Consider the following 23,319-nt stretch of genomic DNA (forward strand, 5'->3'; position numbering starts at 1 on the left):
CGATCAGTTTTGTTTATTTAAATTGAATAGTGACCTATTCTATTAAAAGCTACAAAGAGATATTACAATTTAAATAATTTATTTAAACTCTGATTCACTCGTGAACTCAATACACAACTTTAATATTTTAAAATCATAGTGAACTCAATCTAAGTAAATTTTTAAGTTGGACATTTTCAAAGGATAATTTGTTGCTAATGGTGAAGATTGCAGATACAGCAACCTTAGCGATGATATTTAGAGATGGCAATATTCCGTTGTTAATTTATGGCAATATTCCGTTGTTAATTTGTAACTAATTAAAAAATATTTATGTGATACTCAGTTTTTTATTTTTCATTTTGTATCAGCGAAATATAAAAAATTAAAATTGTATGTAATAATTAATATAAAATTATTAAATAATTTAAATTAATTTTTTTAAATTAAGTGAAAAGTGGGTTAAATGAATTGAATTTAAATGAAATGATAAAAAATAGGTTAAAAAATAGATAAAATGTGTGACGTTAGATAAAAATGTCGAGGAAACGAGAGTTTGTGAAATCTTATAAAATATTTTGATTTAGAAAAGAGTTGCCCACTCACTTTTGTTTTTTTTTCTATTCTATTTCTCTTCAGCTGAAACATCATAAACTGCTCCATCAGTGATGGAGCCATCTTTTCTATTTGATGTTTACAAATCCCATTTTCTTTGTGTACAGATCTAATTTGCTTTGCAGGCAGCAGTGTAATTAAGCTTTTGTAATTAATACATCTTCTCTCTATCCCTATAAATAAAACCCTCGTAGAGCCCTCTTTGCTCATCAATCACCTCTTCACTTCCCAAAGATTTAAGCTTCATCACCTAGCTAAAAACACTAGCAAAATGAAGCAGCAAGCCCTCTTTTCATTTTCACTTCTCCTTCTCTTTCTCCACTCCAGAACTTTTGCTCAATCACCAGCTGCTGCTCCAGCACAACCACCACCAGTAGCCCCAGTAAAAGCACCACCTGCACCTCCTGCACAGTCACCATCAGGAGTTCAAGTAGCCCCATCACCTGGTCCCCTTGATGTCGTTAAGATCCTCGGAAAAGCTAGCCACTTCTCGGTGTTCGTCCGTTTATTGAAAGCTACCCAGGTGGATACTGAGTTATTCTTGCAGCTCAATAACACCAACAATGGCGCAACCATTTTTGCACCAAGTGATGGTGCGTTTTCAGGACTCAGAGTAGGTACCCTCAATTCAATAAGCGATGGAGATAAGATTGAGCTGGTGAAGTTTCACATTGTGCCTTTGTTCATATCAACTTCTCAATTCGATACTGTGAGTAACCCAATAAGGACACTGGCCGGAGCAGGGAACCGATTTGCTCTCAATGTGACCACCGGAGGAAATTTAGTGAACATAACTACAGGACTCACCAATACAACCATTTCTGGAACTGTGTACACTGATTCTCGGCTTGCTATTTATCAGGTTGACAGGGTGCTACTTCCTCTGGACATGTTCACTCCTAAGTCTCCATCTCCGGCTCCGTCGCCAGCACCGGCTCCAGAAATGCCTAAGAAGGCTCCGGTTGTTGAGACTCCTGTTGCTCCGAAGAAGGATATTTCAAGTGCAGTAAGCTTGATGGTGTATGATTATGTATTGCTGGAATTCTTTGCAGTTGGTATTGTTACTGCAATGGTTTCCTTCTGAAAAAGCCTTGTCGGCGTCCATGCATGGGAAACTTTATTTTTTTTTTTGGTATTTCACGGTTGTGGGAAGTTGGGTGATTGAGTAGAGATTCGAGTGAGTGTTTCTGAATAAAGTGTTAATATATATTTTAGACCTTTATTGTATGAAAAATTTTGTCTTTCAACATACTTGACCAATCCTCAATCCACCGTACTGACCAATCCTCAATCCAACAGACTTAATTTTGGTGAGTGCATCTCAATGAGAAATTTCAGATTCTAATTTCTGATTTTTATTTTTTTTTAAAAATATACTTGACCAATCATTTTCTTTTTTCTTTCTTTTTAAAAGAAATCAAATAATTTTTTTAAACAACGTAAATGGAAAGAAAACAAAATAAATAATTAACTAAAAGTTACTATTTAGAATTATTCCTTTTGTCCCAAAAATATAGTTAATAAATTAAACTAATAAATTTTATATTGACTATGTATATGCTCTAGTTATATATTTTTTTAGTAGCAAAATCATTTTTGAAACTTATAGAGTTTACTTTTTCAATGTATATTAAATAAAAGTATATTAGAAAGCTGATAAATAAATGTCAAAGCTAATAAATAAATTGACATCTATAAAAGCAAAATAAGTAAACTTTGAGTTATACGAAATTTTTTTTTTAATGAAACAGTGTGAATATATCTAATTAAACACTTATTAATTAATTAATTAAAGATTTTTTTTCCTTTTCATTATTTTGAAATGGTTCCTTTTCATTATTATAATTTTAATATAAATTGTATGTTTCAAATTAATGAGATCGATTAAATTTAGATCAGATTTAACTCATTTCAAAAACTAATTCAAAGGGGAGGATAAGCGGCATATTACGCTTGATGATAAATTCAAAACTCTTTGGGGTTACAGTATTTGGTTCAAATTGAAAAAATTGATCGAATCAAATTAATTTAAAAATTCGATTTGATTTTTTATTCATTTCGATTTGATTCAGTTTTTAATTTTAAAATTTTCGATTCGGTTTAGTTTTGATAAAAAAATTGAAAGAAACCGAAATGAACCGATTAGTGATAATAATATATTATTTTTAATAATATAGAGAGATTAAATCATATTAAGATTAAAATATTCTAATTAAATTTTAAAATATTTTAATTAAATTTTAAAATATTAATAGTAAAGTGTAAAAAATAAAATTTTTATTAAAAATTCAAACCGATCAAACCGAACTGAATTGAATTAAATCAGACCGATTCAATTTGATTAAGTTTCTGACCAAAATTGATTCGATTCGATTTTCATAAATACTAAAATTTTAATTTTTCAATTCATCAGTTCGATTTGATTTTGAACTGAACAGACCGATTGCTCACCTCTACTTACATCTAGAATTAGATTCTAGACCGAAACGTGGAGTATAACATATTACCTCATAACGTCTCTCTCAACATATATATGCGAGATGTGAGACTAAATAACTTAAAATATTTGAAAGAAAAATTGTAACATCATGATTGTGAATCGATGGATATTGGGAAAATGCATGAGATGCACAAGTGCGAGCTACTGCTGAATGTGATTGCCCATGACAAGCCTTTATAAAATTTTTACATCTTTAAGTCAATTTTTGTCAATGAAATTCTATTAAGAGAGTAAATTAATAATTATAAACCTACTCTAATAAACTAGATGAAATAAAAGGGCTAGCACAAATTTACAATCAATTTGCTAAAGATGATTAGAATGTCAGAATCGGAAGTACTGGCTTAAATTATAGTATTAATAAAAGGTTGGCATCCTTTGTTATTAGGCCTTAAAACAATGAATCCAATCATTGGTGATGATTGGATTAAGCCATCACAGAAGAAAGGCTCAATGATTGACAAAAGCATTTCTCCTCCTCAATTAATCTTTCAGATTTTCATTTACCCTACACACACCCACTTCAGAAATCTCTTCCATTGATACCCCACCTTTTTAGCTCTCTGATAAGGTACTAGTAACCAAGTCTCTATAACTAAGAATTATGCATTGCACCTAATTAACTTCACCCATCTTCATTTCCATTATAAAAACCTCCTCCATCTCCATTTTCCACATCAAGCAGTTTCAAGCAAAACAGCTTAGTATAGCATATACAGTTCACAGCAACATCAAAGCCCAAAACGCCACAAAAATGAAGCAACAATCCCTCTTCTTGTCTTCACTGCTTCTTCTCTTCCTCCACTGCTCCAAAATCCTAGCCCAATCACCAGCTGCAGCTCCAGCACCAGCAAAAGCACCAGCTGCAACCCCTCCTCCACCATCAACACCTGCAGCTGCTGCTCCGGCACCCGCTCTTGTCCCTGTAATGCCATCAAAAGGCCCTCTCAACGTTGTCAAAGTCCTTCAAAAAGCTGGTCACTTCACATTCTTTGTCCGTCTCATAAAAACCACCCAGGAAGATATCCAATTATTTTCCCAGCTCAACGACTCCAGCGATGGAGTAACAATCTTCGCCCCAACTGACGGCGCATTTTCAAGCATCATCAAATCAGGCACACTTAACTCTCTATCTGATCAAGAAAAGATCGAGCTGGTGCAGTTTCATATAATCCCAAGATTTCTATCTGTTTCTCAGTTTCAGACAGTGAGCAATCCTTTGAAAACACTTTCAGGAGCTGGCAACAGATACGCTCTCAACGTGACCACCACTGAAAATTTAGTGAATATAAGTACAGGACTTACAAATACAAGTGTTTCAGCCATTGTTTACACAGATGGGAAGGTTGCCATTTATCAGGTTGACAAGGTGCTGCTTCCTCTTGATCTCTTCGCCCCTAAGCCTCCTGCTCCGGCGCCGGCACCGCCGAAGGCTAAGAAAGATGAAGGAGCAGAAAGCCCTGTGGTTCCTAAGGATATTTCTGGTGCAGTGCTAAGCTGTCTTGCGCAAGAAAATTTGGTGATCTTTGGGGTGATTGGCATGTTTGGTGCTATATTTTCTTTGTGACGAGAATTCTGGCGAGGTATTCAGTTCATCGACAGTGTATGATTAATTTTGCTGGGATGGGATGGACGGTGGTTATCGAAAGAGTGAGTGTGCTTTGAATAATTGCCCTTTTCCTATTTTTATCTCAATCTCATCTGTATCCTACTAAGTGTTTTTTTTTTTTTTTTTTTTTTTTTTTTTTTTTTTTTCTGTATCCTTTTAAGTTCGTGAATGATTTTGGGGGATTTTTTTTTTCTTACTTTTTTTCCCTAATTTTTGTTTCCTTCCTTTCCCCTTCGGCTTTTATGTATTTTCTGAATTTTGTAACACAAATTAAAAATATTCTTGTATTGATGTCTTCATGACTATATATGTGGACCATTATTTATTTCATGTATTAATATCAAAAAATAAATCATTGAAAATATTTAAAATAAAAAGAATAATACCAATTAAATGTTGTATAAATAAAACTTTCTGATTAATAACGATAATATATATGCTAAGAGAATAAATTAATTAAAAATATTAAATTTATATCAGAATTAATATATATATTCCGTGATGTTGAGCTTTCTTTTGGCGCATGATTAGTCTTGGACGAACATACGGTGTTTTTACTATGAGGAAGAAGGGTCGTCAATCGCCAAGGAATGCAAATCGATGATTAACGAAGAGTGAGTTAAAGAAGAATCTATTATAGATTGAGGAGGGAAAAAAAGTGGTTGGAGAGATATCTGAGTTGGAAGAGATTGATGAGGATAGAGCAAAAAGCACATCTAAGATTTAGCATAGGAAGAGTGAAGAACAACAAAACATAGTGAAGAAGGAGGGGAACACTGATGGGAAGAAACTGTGGGTAGATCTGTTTGCGAAGAATAGGATCAGAAGTTCTGGTTGTGTGCTGAAATATATCTCGCCGGGCTGTCTCAAATGGCCAAAAAATTGTAACTTTAGATCTGATGAGGTTGATCCAAATATTGGAAAATGGAAGAGTGCTCTATTTGGAAGTATATATGGATGGAGCCCCCAATTCAAAGGAATGGAGAGCTTTGCTATGGGGAGATGGAAAATGTTTGGTCTAATCTTTGTGCAACTTATTAAAGATAATATTTTCCTGCTTAATTTTGAGAATAAGGAAGGTAAAATGAGAGTTTTAGAAGGTGGGCCATATACTTTTGATCGCAGACCCTTAATTCTGCTTCCATAGAAGTCTAGACTAAGAATAGATCTTGAATCCATTCAAAAACTGCCCATTTGGATTCAGCTACCAAGCTTACCATGGGAGTTTTGGTCTAATATAATTTTGAGTAAAATAGGCAGTGTGTTAGGGAAGCCTCTATTTTCAGATCAATATACTGAGAATCAATCAAAGCTAGGATATGCTAGAGTTCTTGTGGAAATGGAATTAAATGATACATTCCCTGAGAATATAGTCATGAAAGATGAAAATAGTGGGCAGTTTATCCAGTAGATTGTTTATGAGTGGAGACCTTTGAAGTATAAGGAATGTAGTAGGTTTGGGTACACGGTAAAGAATTGCAAAGAAAAGCAAGGGGGATAGATTTGGCAGGTCAAGAAGAATGGTGAGGGAGAAAAAAGTGGGAATATGAAAACAATAAAACAGGTGGAAGTGGAAGTATGGAATATAGTGAGCAAAATGGGGATGAGCTGAGCAGAAATGGCATCACAGAGGCGGTTAGTAAGGATAAAGAAGCATTAGAAGAAAGTGAAACTTGAATCAGGGTTGGTAAATCAGAAGGAAATGACAAAATAGGTGAGAATGATGATAATGTAGAGGAATTAGATGCTGGGAGATCAAAAGAAAAGAATGTAAAGACTGGAGTTATAGGAGATGGGAAGAGATCCAGAAGAATAATTAAACCTCCGGATAGGAGGAAATGATTGGGTCTTGGAATGTGAGGAGTCTTAATGACCCCAGGAAGCAGTCAGAGGTGCACACTCTGGTTGCTAAAATTAATTTAGCTGTTATTGGTTTAATTGAGACAAGGGTGAAAAAGGAGAGATGTCAACATGTGTGGGACTGCCTTAAGTTGCAAGGGTGGAATTTCTTTGATAACTACCAATTTGCAAATAATGGAAGAATTTGAGTTGCTTATAATGCTCGACTAATACAAATACAGGTTGAGTCAAAATCTGAGCAGTTTATACATTGCAAGGTGATGGTGGATGGTGATGAATTTTGTTGGACAGTTGTTTATGGTTGTAATCTATGTATAGAAAGGAAGAGGTTGTGGGAATCCATTCAAGCGATCGCTAATGATATGAATATCCCTTGGATAATCCAAGGAGATTTTAGTGCAATTTTAAATATACAAGGAGTGGGTGGGAACATAGCAAATGGTGAGTTTAGTCAGGACTTTGTTGAGTGTGTGGCTGCAGCAAGCTTGATAAAATTGAGATATAAGGGCTGCTTCTATACTTGGACAAACAATCAAGAACAAGAAAGCAGGATATCGAGGAAATTAGACAGATGTCTGGTGAATTTAGCCCGGCTAGAGAAGTTTGCTCTTTCAGAATATGAAGCTCTACCCTCTAGAATCTCAAAACATTCTCCATTGATTGTGAGTATTGGGAAGGGTATGGAAAGCTGCCATTTATATTCTTTAATATGTGGACTTCACATCCTAAATGTGTTAGGATTGTGCAGAGATCATGGCAGAAAGAAGTAGGTGGATCTGCTACGTACAAATTATGGTGCAAATTGAAGGGCCTCAAGCAAGAGTTGAAGAAGCTGAATAGAAGAGAATTCTATGAGATACAAAACAGGGTTTGTAAGTAAATAGCTGGATAATAATTCCATTTCAATTTCACATCTAAAGTTTAGGAGAGCGTCAGATATTGTTAAATCACGCACTTTTAATCAATTATAAAAAAATAAGTAAATTGTTGTTTTATATTATAGTATCATAAACAAATAGAATTATTAATTTATAATTATAATTTAAATATGTAAAATTATAATTTTTGATCGTTATTTAAAATTTATTTTTGTATTAATTTATTAAAGTGAAATACATATAACTAATTTATAAAATATTATGAAAAAATATAGAAAGTAATTTTTTTTATATTTTTTTAATGTTGAATTCACAATCAATCAATTTTAATGGAGAGGTAACTATTCACAAAAATAAAATAAAATAAAATAAAGAAAGCAAGCAAGAGATAGTTTAAAGAGGGATATATATATTATCTTTTTACATACCCCTTTCTATAAAACATAGATATATTTCAATTTTAACAAGAATTAATTAAAAATAAATAGTAATTAATTAAAAATAAATAGATATATTTCTCACCTTTTTTCTCCTCTTTCTCCATTTGAATAAAACTCTAGCCCTGCCATTACCAAAGTCCTTGAAAAACTTGCCTATTTCACACCTTTGATTCGTCTTATAAAAGCCACTCATCTCGTGTGGTTATTAAATTGTCCTCTGAATTCAACGGCTCAAAGGTTAGACATAATTGGCAAAAGGAAACATTAGTATTTAATCGGGAAAAAATTTATTAATTAATTCCATAATTGTAAAATTTGTATTACAATATTTTTGATATTTTTAAAAAGTCAACTAGTTAATATTTCTGTTAATTTTATCGTTAAATATTTTACTATTTAATTACTTAATTTATTAGTTATTTTTTAAAATATTTAAAAAATTTATTAATTAATCGATCTGTTGATATTATTTTAAATTTTTTTATAATAATTAATGATTAAAATTAATATAAAAAATAGAAAATAAATGTTTTAAAGTATTAAAAATATTTTAATTTATTTTATAAAATTAAAAAATTAATTAGTAAATTTTTTTATACTATAAAAATTAAATAGGAATTTTTCCTTATCGAAATCAAGTTTCCGAGAAAAAAAAAAAAGCAAAAATTGGGCATAGAAAAGGCTGAAGCTTTGCTGTGAAGAAGTAAGTAGGCCCATTTGATGGAGAAGCCCATGCACGATGCTACTCCAAAACTCTACTCAAACTCAATCCATAACACAGATCTCTTAAATTCCTCCTAATTAGAACTAGGGATGCTAGTGGGTTGAATATTTCAGATTTATCCGCTTTAATAAGTTTAAAATAAATTTAAATTTAAAAATTAATACTATCGAATTTAAATTTTATATATTAGATATTTATTAATTAAATTTATTTATATATAATATATATTTTATACTAATGTTATAAATTTTTCCACATTATTTCATGAAAAATTTAAATATATTTTTTAAAAGTATTAATTCTTTTAAGAAGAAATATTATTTTTTTAAAATAAAAATTATTAATAAAAAATATTTTTATATAAATTATTAATATATATATATATATATATATATATATATATATATGTAAGAGTAAGCGAATTCGGGCCATTTTGTATTAACCGGTGATTTTCACAATTAGCTAAGTAGAACCAAGAAAAGTGGAAAAAAAAAAAAAAAAAACAGAGAAAATTGGGAGATTATAAATCATTTCCGAGGATGGTTATGGCAGCTGAAACAAAGGAAACATGTGCATTTTCTTAAGCTGAAAGGTCACAAAAGGCTCTGAAACACTCTTGAGTAGTAGAGCTTTGATAATGCCAACCCCATTTCTACAATTATTGATTACATCTTCATTACTTTCCCTGCACATCCACTTCAATTTTCCTCATCTTTTTCCTGCTTTCTCAAGCAAACTACTCCTCCACCACCATTATATCCCTCTCCATTCATCTGCTCCACCTTTTCAACTAAGACAATTTACTAGCATCTCTTCTTTTTTTAACTAAAAAATGGCACATAATACCTAAATTCATTCTCTTCCCACCATCATAAAAACCCTCACTATCCCCTCTTTACTCATCAAACACTTGTGCAACTTACCATTCCTGCTTCAATTTTCTACGCTTTCTCCAAGCAATTCAGCCCACTACCACCCACAAAATGCACCAATCTATTTTCTCATTTTCACTTCTCCTTTTCTTCCTCCACTGCACCAACACACTCTCCCAGTCACCAGCCTCTGCACCAGTAGCCCCTCCAGCCCAACCACCATCACACCATCCATCCCACCGCCCACACAGCTCGCCGCCGCCTGCGCCAACAGACGTCATGCAAATCCTCCTAAAGGCAGGCCACTTCATAACCTTTGTTCGCCTTATAAAGGCCACCCATGTAGATTTTCAGTTAACTTCCCAACTCAACAGCTCAACCGACGGTATCACCATCTTTGCTCCGACGGATACTGCATTTACAAAACTTAAAGCTGGCGCTCTGGACTCTCTAAACGACAGAGAAAAGTTGTCGTTTGTGCAGTTTCATATATTGCCAAGATCTCTCTCGACTTCTGACTTCCAAACTCTGAGCAACCCAATAAAGACACTTGCAGGATCCGATGATCGTTTCCCAATGAACATATCCACCACCGATAGTTCAGTGACTATAAGCACAGGACTCACAAAAACAAGCATAGTTAACACTGTATACACAGATAAACAAGTTGCTATTTATGAGATTGACAAAGTTCTACTTCCTAAACGGCTTTTTCCTCCGGCAGCAGCTCCGGCACCAGCCAAGCCAGCAGAGAGTCCGGAAGTTAATACTAAAGATGCTTCTGATGCAATGAGCTCTGTTTTCCATTATAATGGGGTGGTGGTTCTTGGAGCTGGCTTAGCTTCTGCAACGTTATTTTTTTGACACTCGAAGATTTGTGGGGTGGGAGAGAGACTCTGAGATTTTCTCTTGGTTTATTATATTGAGCAATGGTGATCTTCAAGGAGGTGAGTTAGTGGTTTTTCAATAATTTCTGATTATGATCGAATTGTAAGCTTTCAATTTTCTTCTTCTTCTTCTTTTTCATTTATTTTATTTTTATTTTTTTCACAGATCATTATTTTAAAGATATTATCCCATGGTCACAGTGTGGATGAAATTATTGGCCATTATTTTAATTCTTTTACTGTTTATTACATTATATATCTTTTTTAAAAAAAAATTCAACTCATTGTTTTTACTTTTTCTAAATTTATATTAATATAATTTTCTAATTTGTTATAGTAATAAATCAGTTCAATTATCCTAAAAATGAGATTGAATTTTAAAAAAAATAAAAATCTTCCAATGTACTTTAGTTTTTAGTATTGAAGACTGAGTGATCTCAAATTTAAGTCTTAAATAAATTAAATTATGAAAAAAAAATGGGTTCATTGTGATAGCTAAGGGAGGCTTTTCTATCAACCAGTACTAAATGTTGTTGTGGCAATTAAAAATAATTTTTAATTATGATAAATATTTAAAATTTTATAAAATATATAATTTAGTTCAGATATTTATAAATTTAATTATAAAATTTTGTTTCATAATAAAATAATTCCTTTAGTTATACTTATTTCTATATTCTTACAAATTGACCCCTAACTATTATTTTTATTTACAAATAAGTACTTATGCATTTTGTTTTCAAATTAATCTCATGCTTATTAAATTTAATATCTTAAAATAAATTAATAAAATAAAAATTAAATAAAAATCTTAATATAATATGCATCTAAATTTAAGTTCAAAAAATCTTTTCTCAATGATTTTTTTATTAATTAGAATAAAAAAGAGATATCATATTTTTATCTTATTTTTATTTTATTATTTTTTACATCTAAAATATTAAAATTTAATAAATAAAGAGATTAATTTATAAATATAAGTAATTACAATATTTAATAACAATTTATAAAAACATAGAAATTAATTTAAATTAAAGAATTATTTATTAATCAAATAAAATTTAATGAAATATAGAGACTAAAATATAGATTTTATTAAATATTAAAGAGTAAATTGTGATTTACCAATGATATGTGATGGAGTTTTGTTAACGAATTTAATATACATGACTTTTTTTTTACAAATTAAAATATAACACTCTACTTGAAATTACGTAAAATTAGAAAATAATTTTTTTTAATTATCACTAAATTATAAATTTTTATAATAAAAGATAACTTAAGGACACTACTGCATTTTCATATTTAGACTATAGAATTATAATTTTATTGCAATTTTTATTCATTATTTAAAAAAATAAATTATTATTTTATGTTTATAGGATGAAGATAGCGATTTTAAAATTGTTATTATTAATTTATAACTATATTTTATATTTTAAATACATGCTATTTTAAATTTATTTTTGTAAATGGATAATATAAATTTATATATATTATAATATTTAAGTTACATACACATATGCATTCTTTATGAAAAGGGTAAACTGTAATTTAGTCCCTCCGGTTTAGTGAAATACAACCTTTCGTCCCTCTGTTTTAAAAAACCTTTAATTTAGCCACTGTGATTTTTAAAAACTATGCCATTAGTCCCTCCCGTTAGATTTTCAGTTAAATCACCGTTAATTTTAATTAAAAGACTAAAATACCCATACTCATTCTCTCTCCTTCCTCTTCTTCTTCTTCTTCTCCTCCTTCCTTTGCAGCCAATTATTAACTACAACCTCGTCTGCATCCGCCTCCACCGTCTCCACCGCCGCCTGGCGGTCTTGGGTATGAAGGTGTAGGTGATGGTTTTATCTCCACTTTTGGTGGTTCAGGTTTTGGTTGCTCTAGTGGTTTCTTCTTCATTTCCTCCTGTTGTTTCCTCTTCATTTCCTCCTGTTGTTTCCTCTCTAATTCCTCCTACATCTACAACACAAATAATAAAGATCAAGTAATGTCCAGCATAATAATTTCAAACCAATCAAATAATGCGACAGAGTACGTACCTTGAGTGCCAAATCTTCAAGGCATTTCTCCACATTTGCTCTAGTTTTAGCACTCGCTTCAAGAAACAAAAACCCATGTTGTTTTGCTAGCACCATTCCTTCTTCACTACTCACAGCCCTTTTCGACTCCTGAAATCATTTGCAAACTCAGAAATCTATAATTATAAAAATTGATAAATAATTTTCAAACAGTAGTAAGGCTGGCTGCATTTTGAAAAAAAAAAAACTAAAGTTAGATCCTTTGAATCCCACATTGTTGAGACGAAATTTATCTATTAGAAAAGAAAACTTACTTTATCAACTTTATTTCCAACTAGTATTTTCACACAGTCTTTATTTGTGGAGTAGAGTTCCACTTCTTTAATCCATATGTTTGCTAAGTTGGTAAATGTTTGTTTCTGAGTAACATCATAAACTGTAATAACAACGGGAAGGAGAAGAAGAAGAAGAGGAGGAAGAGGAAGGAGAGAGAATGGATATGGGTATTTTAGTCTTTTAATTAAAATTAACGGTGATTTAACTGAAAATCTAACGGGAGGGACCAATGACATAGTTTTTAAAAATCACAGTGACTAAATTAAAGGTTTTTTAAAACAGATGGACGAAAGGTTGTATTTCACTAAACCGGAGGGACTAAATTATAGTTTACCCTTATGAAAATTATAAAATATATCAAAAATTGAAAAATGGGTATATGAAAAGAACAAAGAATCAGAATTGAGCAAAATGGTAAACTTAAATTTGGTCCCTTTTTATATTAAGAATTCTTGTTTTTAATTCTGATATATTACGAGATAACAGTGTTTTTCAATTGAGTTTGGAATACAAACAAAAAGAGCATTGCTGCTATAATGGGCCATGATAGAGAATACAAACTAAAACATCCATTGGATTTGGATGTTTCAGGTTTCTGCAGTGACAAGCAACGGATATCTTTTAGGCACTCAGCTGGGTTTTTCAAAAAAAAAAAAAATCTCTTTTTTTTCTTTTAACATTCATGTTACCGTATTTATAAGCCTAAATGACTAAAATACAACAAGTAGAGGCCTGAACCTGTACATCGTTCAGTAATTATTTAAATTAGAGGTTATCATTCAATCAGTTCGGTTAAAAACTCAATCGAACTAAATAAACTAAAAATTAAAATTTTAGTATTTATAAAAATCGAATTGAATTAATTTTGATCAGAAATTGAATCGAACTGAATTGGTCTGATTTGATTCAATTCGGTTTGATCAGTTTTAATTTTTAATAATTTTTAATTTTTACCCTTTATTTTTAATTTTTTAAAATTTAATTTAAATATTTTAATTTTAATATGATTTAATTTCTCTATATTATCGAAAATAACATATTATTATCACTAATCGATTCGGTTCAAATTTTTTATTTTTTATTATCAAAATCGAATTGAATCGAAATAATTAAAATTTTTGAAATTAAAAAATTTAACAGAACTGAATTGAATAAAAAATCGAACTAAATTTTTAATTTAATTCAATTCGATTGATTTTTTCTGATTGAATCGAATACGGGTCATTCCTAGATTAAATAGTATTTATTGTTTTGATTTAATGGTTGGGTGAGTTGTTTATGAAAAAGTTATTTCTTATAACATTTATTTAAATATTACGTGAACAGATATCCACTGTTACAACAGTTAATGACTACTACAATCATTAATATTCAGTTAACGGCTACCGTATTTAAGGCTACAGAGAATACAAATCCAAACCAACTCATGGTAACTTAAGTCTAAACCCAAAAAACTTAACCCGAGCAATAGCACTGCCACTAACCCACACTCCAATAGCCAAGTACCGCCACCTACCACAATGCATAAGCTACCACCACATAGACTAAGAAACCACTGCACAAATGGCATGTAAAATAATTAGAAAACTGCACAGGCAACAATGGATGGAAACCTAGAAGCCAGCAACCCAATATCATGCATTAACAACAGGAGACGGTGGGAGAAACTTCACCAGCATCTCTCTGGTCTTGAAGAAAATCAATTTCCAAATGATGGCTATCAAACTCCTCAGAAGATTTACTACCAGTTCATATAAATAACTTAAGAACAAAAGTGATACCAACCAGTTAAGGCGAGGAGAACCTTCACCCGAATACTTGCAAAATTAAAATTGACTTGAATTCTAAGATATCAGTATTATTACAATAGTAAAAAGCTAAATAGTTGGCTTTTGTCTCTTGCCTTTTCTTTTATGGACGTAAAGAAAACATGCCCTCAAGCCTAGACACCGACCACATGTGAAAAGTAAGCTGCCACCTTCATTGCAATCAATGATCATGAGAATAATGAAATTGCAAGTTTTGTCAATTATGGTAAAGGCATATTGAAAGCTTTGCTATTTTTTTTTTGTTCCTGATACTCTAAGCAAGCAAGTTGCTGCAACATCTCTCTCCCCATTGATTCTTCACTTGTTTTTTAATAAAAATTTTTCTACTATCCACCAAATTTTCCCTTGCAATTTCATCCTCCCCACCATAATAAAAACCTTTTAAGTGCAAAGTCTGCTGCCCAAGAATTTCAACACTTCAAACATGAAGCAACAATTTCTCTTCTCATTCTCTGTTTCTATATTCTTCTTCTTCTTCTGCTTCTGTTGCACCACAACCTCCTTAGCTCAGTCACCGGCTCCAGCTCCGGCGGTGCCACGAGGCCCTACTAATGTCGTAAAAATCCTCAAGAAGGCTGGCCAGTTCAAGACCTTCATTCGCCTCTTGAAAACCACTCAATTAGATAGCAACTTAAACTCTCAGTTGGGAAACACAAACAATGGCTTAACAATCTTTGCCCCAAGCGATACTGCTTTTTCAAACCTCAAGAAACGAACTCTCAGCTCATTAACCCATCAAGAGATTGTGGAGTTGGTGCAGTTTCACATTGTCCCAACGTTCATCTCCACTTCTCAGTTCGATACTGTGACCAATCCTTTAAGGACTCATGCAGGATCAGGCAGTAGGTTTCAACTCAACGTGACGACAAGTGGGAGTTCAGTGAATATAACTACAGGTCTCACCAATACAACAATCGCTGATACTGTCTACACAGATGACCATCTTGCTATATATAAGGTGGACAAGGTGCTGCTTCCTTTGGATATTTTTACACCAAAGCCTCCAGCACCAGCACCTGCACCGGCAGCAACAAAGACTGAGGTAGAGAGCCCTAACGAGGAAGAAGATGATGATGATGTTTATCATAAGAATAAATCTGGTGCAGTAAGTTATGTTATGGATTATAATTTGGTGGTATTAGGAGTAATTGGTATAGTTTCTATAACATTTTCTTTGTGAGAATGTGTAATAGTTTGGTGGGGTGAATGCTACCAAATGTTGGATGATTTTTGCTTGGTTGTGTTATGATGGAAGATGGGTGAAAGGATTTGAAGATGCAAAAAGCAATTTGAATGATTAATCAAGGCTGTGGTTGAGATTGAATTTTGAAGTTATAATTATTATTATTTTTGTTTTATTTGAGCTTTGTGAACAAAACATTAGTCTCACAAAAAATGAAATATTGTATGGAATGGATAATATAGATGGGTCTATTATTTTTTTTCTCCCACTTTTCAAATCACCTTATTGCACCAATTGATGCACAACATCTAAACGACTCGTTGCTTTTCAAATTTTAAGTGGGGAGCAAGAAAAGACGTACATTGTGCCCAGTGCAATTAATAAATAACTATTTGGATTCTATAAAAAATTTTAATTATTTTAATCAATATCATTTAATTAAAATGATACAAAATAAAAAATAGATTAAAAAATAAAAAATTTTATTAAAATTTTTAAAAATTAAAAAATAAATTTTTAATAGTAAAAAGAGATTATTTATAATAAAAAAAAAGATTTGACATGCAAAATTATAAAACTGATAGATTTCGTCAAAAATTTTAATTAATATCATTTAAATAAGATGAAATAAGAGAAAATATAGATTAGAATACTAAAAATTTTTATTGAAATTTCTTAAAAATTAAAAAAAGTGAGTTTTTAATAATTGAGAGAGGTTATTTATAATAAAAATAAAATTCTAATAAGTAAAATTATGAAAAAATTCAAAATTTTAAAAAAATAATTAAAATATAAAATTTACTCTATATAATAGAATTTTCATATTAAATTTTGTCACGGCCCTCATCACACTTTTGAAAGTTGTGTGTCTCAAAATTTTCTTTTTAAAATGTTATTATGGATCTCTATCGGACGTCGACAGTAAAAATTAGACCGATTCAAGTCTGTCGTAAAATTCAAAATTAGTTGCTTCACGTTAAAAACAATTTTGAAAGTCGTGCATTTCAAAATTTTTTTTTCTAATAATTATAGTGGGCCTCTATCGAATGTGGATAGTAAAAATTAGGACAAGTTAAATCTAACTGTGATATAAAATTTTAAAAAATTATTGTGGGTCTCCATTGAAGGTAGATAATAAAATTAGTTCCACTTAAATCTATATGTAACTCTGTGTCGGTAATATTTCGTGTCAGTAATATACGTGAAAAACATTAGTGTATTTAAATAAAATGATGTATAATATTCAGCTCAAATTATTCACTAATTTGGGTTGTCTATCTCTGAGCTTTCTTAGAGAGATAATCTCTCTCCATCTTTTCTCTTTTTCTTTTGAGACAATAGGTTTTTGCCTTGCCAGTTCCGTAGCTGCTCTTATCCATTTTGGGTAGGGGCAGCTTTTCCTACTTTATCCAAGAGGGACTCGTCTTTCTCCTCTTCCGAGTGAAGTTATATATCATTTGTTCTATTTTATTTGGTTATTTTGTTTTTCGGTAGGTGTGCTTTGAATGGGGAAGACTTTTTCTTCCTTTATCCTTTTTGTAATTGTGGTGGTTTTGTTTTTCCAGGTGATGATAGCTCCGAATCCGGGGTTCCGAGAGTTTATTCCCTGTATATGGAGGGCGATGATTGGAGTCTTTTCCCTTCTACCGGTTTTCAAGCTTTAGTGCCTACTTCTCCCCGGACTCTAGCCGATGGCGGCTGCTAGGGTTAGAGAAATCTGTCTTCTCTTTCGTTGATGGCCAATTTCCCTCATCGCTTTTCTGGATCTAAGTTTGCATGTGCTTCAAGCATTTTGCTTATTTCCTTGTCTAAGAAGCAGAGATTATCGATGTCCCATAAACGGAAAGAGGCGTTTGCTGCAAGTGATGATTCTCTTGGTAAAACCAATAGTTTGTTTTATATTTAATAATAGGAATATTGATTAAAAAATTGTATTTAATAAAATTTAATATTAATTTAAAAAATTAATAAAAAATTATTTTTAATATATATAATAAAACAAGATTAATAAAAATTTATGGAACAAATTAGACCGAAAGGTTTAAACAAATTTCAAAATATCAATCTTAAGCAATCACATGCATGATTTGCAATCCGGCTACAGAAGGCCTGTCTTTCTATAGCATGGAATTGAGTAAAGCTTTTTCTTTTTCTTTTTCTTTTTTTTAAAGAAAATAAATAATCAAGTGAATTACAAAATATTATATTATTAATATTAAAACTCAAATCCTAGTCCATGAAATTCAATTTATATTATAAAAATAAAAAAAAATTGAAAAAAAAAAGTGTAGGATAGAGATATTACATGCATTTCCTCATCATCTGTTAGCTTGAAGTTCATGGAGAACTTTTGCATTTTATTGCAAGTCGATCATTATTTCTGTGATTTCATTGAAAAATCTTAACTTTCTGACAAAAGCCATAATATCGTACTATAATATTCCAAAAGCACATTATGATGTAAATGCAATTAAAATTAACTTAAATAATTTTAAAATATATTTTTAATTACCTCTAAAATAATTAATTTAAATTTAAATTATTATTAAACAATTAATTGGATAATCCCACCCTTCACTTCGCAACACATGAGCGCAGTGGTAAGAATAATAAAAGAAATTTATATTTTAGTCTATGAATATTATAATTATTAACAAATCAATCTCTATATTTTCACAAACTTATTAAAACGTCATTAATTTTTCTGTCTGTCAACGAAATAGTCTTTTTTTCACATTTTTTATAAGATAGATAATGGATGAGAGAGAAATTTTAAAATTCAATTTTACTCTCAAATAAAATCTCTTATTTAGTTTTTGGATATTACTATTATTAACAAGTCAATTTCTATATTTTTAAAAATCTATTAAACTATTCTTATATTTTCTCATATTTATTAAAATTTTCTTATCGTTTCTTTCCGTTAACGAAATAATTCATCCTTTTCCTCTTGAAAAAAGAAGAAAAAAAAAGAGAAGATGATAATGAAGAAAGAGAAGAAGAAGATGATGATGAAGAAAAAAAATCTCCTCCTCCTTCAAGAAAAATAAAAAAAAATAAAAAATAAAAAAATGAAAGGAAAAGAAAAATCTTCTACTTAAAAAAAATTTAAAAAAAATGAAAAATCAAAGAAAAATAAAAAAAAAAAGAAGAAAAAAAGAATTAAAGAAGAAGAGAAAGAAGAATCAATAAAGAAAACGAAAGAGGAGGAAAACAATGATGATAATTTGATCTTTTGCTATTTTTTTAACTGCAGAAATAGACAGAAGGACTATATTATTGACGGAGAGAAAAAATAATAATATTTTAATAAATTTCTAAAAATATAAAAATTGACTTGTTAATAATGATAATATCTAAAAATTAAATTATAAATACCCTTAATAATAATTCAATCGCAATCATTCCTTTTGAATTATGGTTTTGCTATTCAATTTTATCTTAGTATTTATTAACGAATTTTAATTTAGTAATTTTTTCTATTTTTATTTAAATTAATTATAAAATTTTAATAAAATTTTTTATCCAAAATTATAGTAATTTGTTGCGTGAACGAAAATCCTTAATAAATTATTTCTTGGAAGCCAATCAACACATTCCATGCAAAACAAGAAATGCCTAAACCATTCTCTAATAGACTAACTTTCCCTATTTAATTTCTTATGTTATAAATAATATTAATTAAAATCACATTTTTTAGCAATAATTGAGTTTTGTTTTTTTTTCAAAAAAAAAAAACATTAAAGAAGAGGGTAGCTCTGAATCCCGTGATCTGTGATCATCTCAGTCACAGAATTAAGTTTTTTTTTTTTCTTTTTTTTTTTCCAAGTTGAAGTAAAAAAAAAAAAAAAGAAAAAGGAGATCAGATGCTACAAACTACATGCATGGAGGGTCCCAGCAACCTCCATTGATTGATTGCCATATCTGTCTTTTTCTGTTAAGTCTCTTCCAACATGCAGTGGCCCCCACGTTCCTGACCACTCACAAGTCACAAGTCTCCCTTTTCAAACTCGTCGGAGTTCACTCGCTTTCTTTCATTGAGTGTCACTCGGAGACTCACTCCCTTCATAAGTTTTCTTCGTCTGTCACCTAGTGTCTACTCCTCAGTTGTATTCTGCTGCAATTTTAAAAAGAAGAAGGACAATCTTTACCTTCTGAAATTCGATGAACTTAGCGATTTCCAGAACAATATTGGCTCAAATCCATGCCTGAACTTATCGATGCAAATTTCGCTATCTCTTGCTGCAACAATGGTCTGCGAGTTTCACCTCCTACACCAAGAAAGTCTCTGGTTAAACTTCCCTCTATTTCACTGGAGCTCCCATGGTTTTGCTTCCTATTTGATTGCATCATCAAATGATTTAAGTTCTTGGTTGCATTATCACTACCCAAGATTGAGCTCGAGTTCGAATCACCCAACAACGTCGCTGGAGTTGAAGCTGGAGAGAGTGAATTTGCTAGTTCGTTAAAGTTTTCTGCAGCTTGATTTGGTTGTCTGCTCAGAAACTTGAAAGTTTCAATACTTTTGCTTTGGTTATAAGAATTCAAGTTCGACACATTTGGGAGAGATGGTGGGCTCATTAATGGAATCCCATTGCTCCTTGTCGATCCCATTTGGGCTGCTTTTTGTAAAAGTGCAGTAGCTGACATGTGAGCTGAGTTTCTTTGTTGCTGGTGCTGGTTACTTGAATACAAGGAAGCTGCCGATTCAGATAAATCTCCTTCGTTTCCTTCTTCCTCTTTTAGTCCTAGTGGCAATGCCGGTACAGAGAGATTGCTGCCACCTGTAAACGGTGCTTCTTGGTACTTGTTGAACCACTGAGCTTGTGATGTTGCTGGACCAAACATATCCATTTGTGGGGTTTGAGCCAATTCAGGTAAGCAAGCTGAGTTGGTTGCCAAGAAAACATTAGAATTAATTAGGTTCATCTGAGGATTGGCATGATCCAGCCATATTGGAAGCCTCGATTTTTGGCCATCAACAGTGCTAAGATCAGCCACCAGCTCTGATCCATTGGCGAATTCTGGTCTGAAAACTGATGAAAATTGAGATATCCCAGTGGATTGATGAGGATTAATACTATTAGTAGGAGCTCCATTGATCAAATCGTTTCTAAAGTTTGCATTAATGGCTGCTGAAACTGAAGTGAATCGTGCACTTTCTTCTGCCAAAGCATCACAGAAAGCTCTGTGGGTGATGAAGCTATCTTTCCTGTTTGATAAACACAAAACCTCGTTTCAATAATTCGTTGTATATTTATGGATAAAAAAGACCCTTTTGATCTGACTTCATTGAATTCCAATGCGTCATATAAAAATAAAAATCTCCATTAAAGTTTACCTGTGAGAGCATTGATTTCTTCACCAAACTAATCATATAAAGTGGAGAACATTTTACACACCAAACAAAGAATCAAAAGAGAGAGAGAGAGAGTTGAAATCCATAATCAAATATGCATGTACCTGGAGAAGAGAGTGCCACAGTCACATCTGTACTCTCTGGTGCCACAGATCTTGCTATGAGCTTTCCAATCTGATTGAACTGCGTATTTTTTTGAACATTTCTCGCACTTCCACTTCTTCTCTCCATGTTTTCTGCTATAGTGTTTCTTTATTCCTGTGAGGTCACCTAGGGCTCTCGATGGATCGTGGTGCACACAGCTCTTTTCAGGGCAGATATATACTTTCTTCCGAATCTCTTTGCTTGATCTTTGCTTGAGCTTCCATGGAAGATTGTGACCTCTTCTATGAAGTTGAAGATTCTGGTCTCTCTGGAAACCCTTGTTGCAGATTTCGCAAATGAATCGGTTTGTTGCCATGAGAGATTTCGGTGATAAAGCTATAACTTCTGCATCTGGATCTGCTTCAAACAAATAAACAAAACCCAGAAAGAAAATTCATAACTTGAAACAATCATGCAGGAAAAAATTAAAAACTATAGGTGAAGAGAATTTAAGCTTGCCTGGTGTTCCTGGTAAATTTCTCTTCTTCTTCATAGTAAGATCAGGATTAGGGTTAGGGTTTGGAGTTGGTTCTTGATGAACAAAGCCTCTGATAGATGAAGGAACGGAATACCCATCTTCAGACATCATCGTAATGGATATGGTGAAGTTGAGAGCAAGTGGATTTGTGTCCTAAAACTAACTAAAAGAGAAGAAGTAACAGAGAGAGAGAGCTACGAAAAATTAAAGCAAGAAAATAAAAACAAAAACTAAACATTCACTGCTCAACATAATTCCAACAGATCTCTTAAAAATTCTCTCACTCTTAAAAGAAAGAATTCCAATTTAGACTTGTCTCCAATTCCATAAATTCCATCCTTACCTTATCTCAAAACTCATGTTTTTGCTCTTTGCTTGAAGCCAAGACAAATACACAAAACAAAAAGACAGTGCTATAACCATACATAGAATCTCTCTCTCTCTCTCTCTCTTCTTTCTCCTTATCTTAATTACACGTCTCCTCTCCAAGTCAGTCACCCGTAGACTCAACTGGACCACCACGTACGTCTATAAACATATATATATAAATAATCTAGGGGTTTGAATATTTGGCTATCAACCTATCCTAGTTATTTAAATTATGAAAAAAAAATATTATAAAGTTTTGTAGAGTATTTTTTAAAATTGAGCGAATCTTCTAGCATGATATTATAATAATATGTATGAGTTGAAGCTTGTATTATATACGTGGAAATAAAAGACAACAAAATTAAAAGAAAAGAAAAGGGCTTAGTATTCTGTTTAAATTAAAAAAATCAATTGAATCAAATTAATTTAAAAATTTTATTCGATTTTTATTCATTTCGGTTCAGTTTGATTTTTAATTTTAAAAATTTTAGTTATTTCAGTTTAGTTTAATTTTGATCAGAAAAAATAAAAAAATTAAACTGAACCGAACCGATTAGTTATAATAGTACATTATTTTTAATAATACAAAGAGATTATATCATATTAAAATTAAAATATTTTAATTAAATTTTAAAATATTAAAAATAAATTGTAAAAAAAAATTTATTAAAAATTTAAATCAATCAAATTGAATTAAATCAAATCAAATCAGATCGGTTTAATTCAATTTAATTTCTAATTAAAATCGATTCAGTACAATTCACCGAATGTTTATCTAAGTGAAAGACCGTATAAAAAGAAAAATTATATAATAAAGCGTTCTATCGTATTAAATTGTTTACAATAATTATATATAAATATATATATTTCAATTATGTTTAAATTGTAAAAACATGATAATTAATAGTAATTTTTTTTGAAAAAAATAAATATTTTTATATTTTATTAATTTATTATATTATATAGATAATTTTAGTGTATAATTTTTGGTAAGAAGGAGAGTGATTTGAAAAAGGAGAATGTAAAGTAATGGGCAGTGGAGGATGGAGAGAAAAGTGAGTTGCCTTTACAGCCAGCAAAGCAAGAGATCAAAGAGATTAGAATGATTATGGTATAATTGTTTGAGAGTTTGCAAGGAGATTGAGAGAGAGAGAGAGGGAGAAAGTAGAAGAAAAAGAAGGAAAATAATTGAAAAGGAAATAATGAGAATGCCGCCCGTGAGAGGTG

General features: G+C 31.2%; 5 protein-coding genes, 1 long non-coding RNA gene and 1 pseudogene across 6 annotated transcripts; 5 read left to right on the plus strand and 2 right to left on the minus strand.

Annotated features, from left to right (window-relative positions):
- The first annotated feature begins 808 nt into the window (after nucleotides 1-808).
- On the plus strand, nucleotides 809-1,842 carry LOC110614009 (fasciclin-like arabinogalactan protein 12). The gene has a single exon (XM_021755453.2). The coding sequence runs from the start codon at nucleotides 866-868 to the stop codon at nucleotides 1,676-1,678; it is 813 nt and encodes a 270-aa protein (XP_021611145.1). The 5' UTR covers nucleotides 809-865; the 3' UTR covers nucleotides 1,679-1,842.
- A 1,730-nt stretch (nucleotides 1,843-3,572) lies between these two features.
- On the plus strand, nucleotides 3,573-4,838 carry LOC110613303 (fasciclin-like arabinogalactan protein 12). The gene has a single exon (XM_021754359.2). It carries the CDS (start codon nucleotides 3,849-3,851, stop codon nucleotides 4,659-4,661), a length of 813 nt encoding a protein of 270 aa, XP_021610051.1. The 5' UTR covers nucleotides 3,573-3,848; the 3' UTR covers nucleotides 4,662-4,838.
- A 4,495-nt stretch (nucleotides 4,839-9,333) lies between these two features.
- On the plus strand, nucleotides 9,334-10,583 carry LOC110614047 (fasciclin-like arabinogalactan protein 12). The gene is made up of 2 exons (XM_043956212.1): nucleotides 9,334-10,424; nucleotides 10,531-10,583. The coding sequence occupies exon 1, from the start codon at nucleotides 9,589-9,591 to the stop codon at nucleotides 10,339-10,341; it is 753 nt and encodes a 250-aa protein (XP_043812147.1). The 5' UTR covers nucleotides 9,334-9,588; the 3' UTR covers nucleotides 10,342-10,424; nucleotides 10,531-10,583.
- Nucleotides 10,584-11,994: 1,411 nt separating this feature from the next.
- Nucleotides 11,995-14,300, minus strand: LOC110613639 (annotated as a pseudogene).
- Nucleotides 14,301-14,846: 546 nt separating this feature from the next.
- On the plus strand, nucleotides 14,847-15,921 carry LOC110613982 (fasciclin-like arabinogalactan protein 12). The gene has a single exon (XM_021755426.2). It carries the CDS (start codon nucleotides 14,984-14,986, stop codon nucleotides 15,737-15,739), a length of 756 nt encoding a protein of 251 aa, XP_021611118.1. The 5' UTR covers nucleotides 14,847-14,983; the 3' UTR covers nucleotides 15,740-15,921.
- Nucleotides 15,922-16,959: 1,038 nt separating this feature from the next.
- On the plus strand, nucleotides 16,960-17,604 carry LOC110614138. Its single transcript, XR_002487743.2, has 2 exons — nucleotides 16,960-17,232; nucleotides 17,308-17,604. It is a non-coding gene; the product is annotated as an uncharacterized LOC110614138 (long non-coding RNA).
- A 1,891-nt stretch (nucleotides 17,605-19,495) lies between these two features.
- On the minus strand, nucleotides 19,496-22,200 carry LOC110613958 (zinc finger protein BALDIBIS). Its single transcript, XM_021755395.2, has 3 exons — nucleotides 21,705-22,200; nucleotides 21,206-21,602; nucleotides 19,496-20,954 (listed from the first exon to the last, which is right to left on the minus strand). The coding sequence occupies exons 1-3, from the start codon at nucleotides 21,832-21,834 to the stop codon at nucleotides 19,913-19,915; spliced, it is 1,569 nt and encodes a 522-aa protein (XP_021611087.1). The 5' UTR covers nucleotides 21,835-22,200; the 3' UTR covers nucleotides 19,496-19,912.
- Between the last annotated feature and the right edge of the window lie 1,119 nt (nucleotides 22,201-23,319).

Source organism: Manihot esculenta, chromosome 4, assembly GCF_001659605.2.
Source record: "Manihot esculenta cultivar AM560-2 chromosome 4, M.esculenta_v8, whole genome shotgun sequence".
In the NCBI taxonomy this organism is placed as follows: Eukaryota; Viridiplantae; Streptophyta; class Magnoliopsida; order Malpighiales; family Euphorbiaceae; genus Manihot; species Manihot esculenta.

Excerpts from the sequence above, each read along its gene's own strand:
- LOC110613982 (XM_021755426.2), top strand. The coding sequence starts at position 14,984 with ATGAAGCAACAATTTCTCTTCTCATTCTCTGTTTCTATATTCTTCTTC.
- LOC110614009 (XM_021755453.2), top strand. The coding sequence starts at position 866 with ATGAAGCAGCAAGCCCTCTTTTCATTTTCACTTCTCCTTCTCTTTCTC.
- LOC110614047 (XM_043956212.1), top strand. The coding sequence starts at position 9,589 with ATGCACCAATCTATTTTCTCATTTTCACTTCTCCTTTTCTTCCTCCAC.
- LOC110613958 (XM_021755395.2), bottom strand. The coding sequence starts at position 21,834 with ATGATGTCTGAAGATGGGTATTCCGTTCCTTCATCTATCAGAGGCTTT. Across the intron at positions 21,603-21,704 it reads AAATTTACCAGGAACACCAG|ATCCAGATGCAGAAGTTATA; the intron begins GCAAGCTTAAAT and ends TGTTTGAAGCAG. Across the intron at positions 20,955-21,205 it reads TGTGGCACTCTCTTCTCCAG|GAAAGATAGCTTCATCACCC; the intron begins GTACATGCATAT and ends TTTATCAAACAG.
- LOC110613303 (XM_021754359.2), top strand. The coding sequence starts at position 3,849 with ATGAAGCAACAATCCCTCTTCTTGTCTTCACTGCTTCTTCTCTTCCTC.